General features: G+C 24.7%; 1 protein-coding gene across 1 annotated transcript in view; it reads right to left on the reverse strand.

The window, feature by feature from the left end:
* Window positions 1-2,929: 2,929 nt before the first annotated feature.
* LOC126896669 (tolloid-like protein 1) overlaps window positions 2,930-5,646 on the reverse strand; it is a 23,199-nt gene continuing 20,482 nt past the window's right edge. The window contains exons 16-18 of the mRNA XM_050669622.1: window positions 4,616-4,829; window positions 3,901-4,151; window positions 2,930-3,828 (exon numbers count right to left, since the gene is read on the reverse strand). Coding sequence (XP_050525579.1) covers window positions 3,580-3,828; window positions 3,901-4,151; window positions 4,616-4,829 — 714 coding nt within the window. The 3' untranslated portion in view covers window positions 2,930-3,579. The remainder of the gene's footprint in view (window positions 3,829-3,900; window positions 4,152-4,615; window positions 4,830-5,646) is intronic.

Here is a 5,646-nt window from a genome sequence, read left to right on the forward strand (position 1 = left end):
AATATACAGATAGTAAAAAATAGTATTCAGCATATAAAACATATATTCATAAATGTTTACAACAGAACTTAAATCAAAGTTATTCATTTTATTTTTAAGTTATATAAGTTTAAATATTAACAATTATATTGTGTTATAGGGTTTAAATAATTAAAACGTTATGGATTTAACATTTTTTTCCTTTTTGCGGTATTTAATTTGTTATGTTTTAAGTTTTTTAGTATTCAAACGTTATCAATTTTTTTTTATTTTGTGATATTTAAAAATGATTGTAAATTTTTTAACATTATTTGGAAATAATCTGTCATTGCTCGCTTGTGAGTATTTCTTTCACATAGTTTTTATGTGTATTTTAAGAAACACTGGCTTGTTCGTATTTTTTTCCCCCAAAATTCATTGTATGTTATAACAAATCATCAATATGTTTTCATTTTCTGTTTCTGTTTGTTTTGTGTTATATTTAATTTTTAGTTATATTTGATATTTTTTTTTACGTTTTATGATTACATTTGTTTTTTAATAGTTATAACATAATAATCATAATTTTATTATTGCAGTTTGAAGCTCTGGTTAATTCTATATTTCTTAAATCCACTTATTCACTTTAAGCCTTTTAAAGATACATTTGACAATTATCGTTTTCATATTATTTGAATAGCCGAAGATGATTGCCCTCATCACATTCTAAAATACGCCCTAGCTCTGGGAAATTTCTGAGTAATTTTTTAATTTATAATTTTTGCTGAAATCGAAATGTTTTCTCACTATCTGCTTAAGTATTTCATCTAAATACAGATAACCTTATTCATTACATTATTATAAGTTATGGTAGAATGCATCGAAATTTTCATCATAAATTCTACAAGCGAATATAATTTACAAATATATTAAAGTACACATTACACACTTCGAAAAAATTGATTTAAAGTTTCTTAATGTAGCTCGAACTTGAATATATTTAAAAAAAAAAAATTAAACTAAATCTGTTAAACCTTGAAAATTAAATTAAATTATCGTTATTTAATTTACAAAAATTTATATATAAATTATAACAACCAATTAGTTGATATTATTGATATATATATTATTTAAAAATGTGAAAATAAATTTAAAGACAAATCATGTTTTTGGATAAAATTAAAATTAATAATTTCCATAGAAATAAATAAGAATTTTATTCCGTATCTTAAAAATAATATTTCTACTGAGATATTGACTAAGTGTTTCTGTTATCAAATTATCACCCTTCAAATACCCTTTAAATATGGTAAATATATTACATTTAGTATATAAATGTCTTAGTATTTAAGTATCAAGTATCGTGTGTATTTAATTACGCACAAATACAATATAGTATTTGCAACTTTAATCAAATAGTAGATTTACTATGATCGATTTTTTACCTACTTTGAGTTACAAATATACCATTAGCATTGCCACCAAACTAGTTTATTAAACGTACATTATATAATAATTGAAATAGAAATATTTATTTAAAATTACTAATAAATATTCGATAAGTAGGTTAACACGTAATGTGTAATATGATGGGCTTATACTTCAGTACGAAAATTAATTTACCGCTTGTGTTACTTTTATTTGCACTATTATGGGTAGTTACAGAATTATTTTATTTTATTAAGATTTTAATTTTTAAAAACTGAATATCATAATAAGTTTATAATCAAAAAGATTAAGTAATAGTAATTATAAGAAGTTATAAGCTGAAGTATTTGAATTTAATAAGTTTATATTTTACAATTTATTATTGCCTCCATCAAGTTAAATGTTTTTAATTTAGATAGATTAATTTACTGATATGACAGAAGCGCTTAATTAGGACACTACTTCATATTGTAAAAAAATTTGTACACTAATTTAAGGTAACTAATCTAATCTAATTAATTTTTGGTAATCATGTATTTTGTCTTATTAATATTATTAGTTTATAGACAGTGATGTCATTTCAATTTTATTTAGAGACATTCCGATGTAAATAATTATATTTTAGAAAAAATATATAATTTTATGGACCATAGAAAATCAGAGTGACAACTCTATAAATAATAATTATGTTTATGTTGATAATAATTATATATATATTATTATCATGTGCTCTATCATATCTTTTAATAATATTTATCGGTCTCTCTAAAAGCTTGTGCCAAAGAGAAAACATACACAGTTCAGCACAATGGAATCGAACCCTGGTATCTATGGACACTATACCGACAGAGCTATATGGGTGAAAAGCCATCCCACCCCGACTTGACAAAATTTAATCATTTTTGTCGGAAATTTTTAATATAAAAAAATGCTACCAAACAATAATTATTAAAAAAGAGGTTGTACAATTTAAAAAATTATTTGATTGATAAAAATAATTTTTTTACAGCCCCCATATTTTTAGCTTCGCAACGGCCCTGGGTAAACAATCTACCTAGTATAATTTCAAATAATTTATTACTTTTGCTTTTTAAAATTTTTATTTTGCTTAGTATGCTGTTATAAAAATCCTACTCAAAATTTTGTAGTATCCAAATTTACTATAAAATATTGACATTACCTAATAATATTAGGTGATACATTTAAAATAATTTTATTATTTCCAAATAACTTAATAATGTACTTCTCTGAAATTAAAAATAAATTTCATATACTTGTAAGAAGACATACACATAAATGCAACAATGCTAAAAATTCTAAATACATAAAAAATTGTTCTAGCCAAAATTAAATATCACTATATTTTTCATAGTTTTATGAAATAAATGCCCAGTATCAAATATTATTTGCAAAAAGTTTTTTGGTAATATTTTTTTATAAAAATTCTAAATTAATTACACTATTAGAATGTGAAATGAATTATTAGGCATTATTATGGATTTTCATAAATAAAAAATAACACTCAAAAGTTTTTTTATTAATTTTAACGATTCAATAATATTACATTTGTAAATATTTTTCATAATAAGTGATACGGTTAAAATAATATTTTAAAAACAAATCACACAATATTAGAATAAAAACTTTGATGACTCAATTTGTCAATGAGTTTAATAATTGAACACAAAACGAATATTATCTTAATCATGCGCTACATTTTAATCATTAAACTGCGGTAATAGTTATATACTAACATCACATTTTACTAAGTTAAATATAATCATGATATGAAATTTCTAAAACTGGGCCAAATTTAAATAGTATCATGATCTCAATTAAAGCTAGCTTTATATAATTATTCGAGATCACAAATCACATTGAGACGATTTTTTTAATTAAAATAACAATAATATAATTTTTAACTGTCGCGTCCATATTTTTATAATAATTCATTTCTTACACTACAGTGTAAGTCTATCATTGTCAACTTTTTATAAAACAATAATAATAATAATATTTTATAATACAATTTAGGTAAAACATTAAGATAAATTTTATGAATTTGGCACATCACTTTATTTGTGGTTAAAGGAATCAATGATTTTACCATTAGACACAAAGGCAAAATTAAAAAATCACTAGCTTATTCTTACAATATTTTAATATAAGTTCACTTCTCTATTTGTTGTATTATTAAGGACTTTTAGCAAGCATGTCTTCATCATTGTCATCATCATCATCATCACCATCGTTACCATTCTTTAATTTTGTCTTCTTGTATAACAGATCATCGTCTTCGTCAATTTGAGATGAATATTCTGAACTAGGGTTAATAGACTCCACAGCGATATAAGACGCTGAAAAACCTTTACTTACAATTGTGTTATCGGTTTTAAATCGAATTAAAAGTGCATCGTTCATTGAGATTATATCCGTTGGATTCTAATAAATCAAAAAAAATTCATAAAAAATGGAATTTTTTTTAAACATTAAAAAGATTTTTTTCAAACTTACATTTGGCCCACAAAATTTTCCAAAAAATGGGCCACTTGTGTCTAAACTACTCCACACTTCCACGTAATCATACATGCAGTCTTTTTCTTCTTCCAGTTCAAATGTCAAAAATGTTAAATGGACGTTCATGTTGGGCTTGGTTTCAATGGTCCATTCGCACATGGCATCACTTTCATAGTTTAAATCTCCATAATTAGAATGCGAATACAAATGTTTCACGTGATTTGTCGCTATTAATCTACCTCCACATACTAAAAAAGGATAGTAAAATTAAATATATATATATATATAATTTCACAAAGTTCTGACAATTTGCCGTAAGAAAAGTACGGATTTTTCAAAACATTGTGGGATGATCTGAATATATTGGGTGTTCAGTAAGTAAGGAAACGCGTTTTTTTTTGTTCTCATTGTCTATAACAATTAATCTGTTTCCTTACTTACTGGACATTCTGTATATATTTACATGTACATTCGACAGTAAAAAGTTATGTTTTATGAATATTATTCTATTCGTAAGCTTTTTAAAGACAAGTATTTTTTTAAACTCAACTTTGGAACAGAAAAGAACAAAAAAAAAACAATTTTATACGTTTTAGGATATGCATTGCAAATGCAAGTGTAGGAGGGTCACTGCACGCTGTATTCAGTGACCCACATTGACCCAATTATGCACCCTGTTTATACTATGGTAAATTAATAATTATTATATAACCTGTACTATGAGAAGCTAAAAAACCTTTTCTCTGCACTGAAGCATCACTTTTGAATGCTAAATATAATTGATTTGAAGATGAAACAATTGGATGAGGAGATTTAGAACCACAAAATCTTCCAAGAGTTTGCGAGTCTGGCGTGGAGCCATCATAGAATACGATGTGGTCGTAAGCACATTCTTGATGAGGTTCCATTTCAAAAGTATCAAATATCTGAAAAGTCAAAATTCCTTAGATTATAATCTAATAACTATTAAATTACTGAAGTTTTATAATTTACTTTTAAAAGTAAAGAAACTATTAGGTAAACGCTATAGCAACATTTTGACGCCCTACTTTAATCTTAAACTTGTCTAATTAAAATGGTTCATAAGTGATAATGTTGTATCAAAAAAAAAAAAATACATTATTCGATACTTGTAATTTTACAAGACAGCCATTTATATAATGAACTACTTATGACCAATAGACCATTAAGAGACCAGTAATGTTTCTAATTAACTTTTCACGTCATTATTTGGTATTAAATATTTAAATTTTCAACTTATGCGTTATTCAGTATTTTAAAACCATCCCTTATGCGTTCGAAGGAAATTAACATAATTATTTTATAAAGATACATATTTAAATATTTTACTAATAAGAATATTATCTAATTAAAAAAATTAATAGTTAACTACAATTTTTGAAATTTTAAAAGGCATGAATATTTGCAAGAGAAAAAACGTGGATGAGACTTGTTCAAAAATTGTAATCAATGAGTAATTTTCTTAATTAGGCAATAACTTATAGGAAAGCTAGATGTTTTCATTAAAAAAAAACCCAGCACAGGGGGGTCGCGGCACAGTTGTGACGTGGTATAGTTGGATCAAGTATAATGATATCTGACAGTGATTAAAATCACTATCAAAAATAAACGCTTCGATGCAAATCTTTAGATAGTGTTTAATTTTAAAAAAATTGGTGTTTTATTCCAAAAGCTACTTGATCTGCTGGTTCCTTATTAATATCTCGATTAAGATAAAGTATG

Source organism: Daktulosphaira vitifoliae, unplaced genomic scaffold (genome assembly GCF_025091365.1).
Source record: "Daktulosphaira vitifoliae isolate Bord-2020 unplaced genomic scaffold, ASM2509136v1 Scaffold_1, whole genome shotgun sequence".
Classification (NCBI taxonomy): Eukaryota; Metazoa; Arthropoda; class Insecta; order Hemiptera; family Phylloxeridae; genus Daktulosphaira; species Daktulosphaira vitifoliae.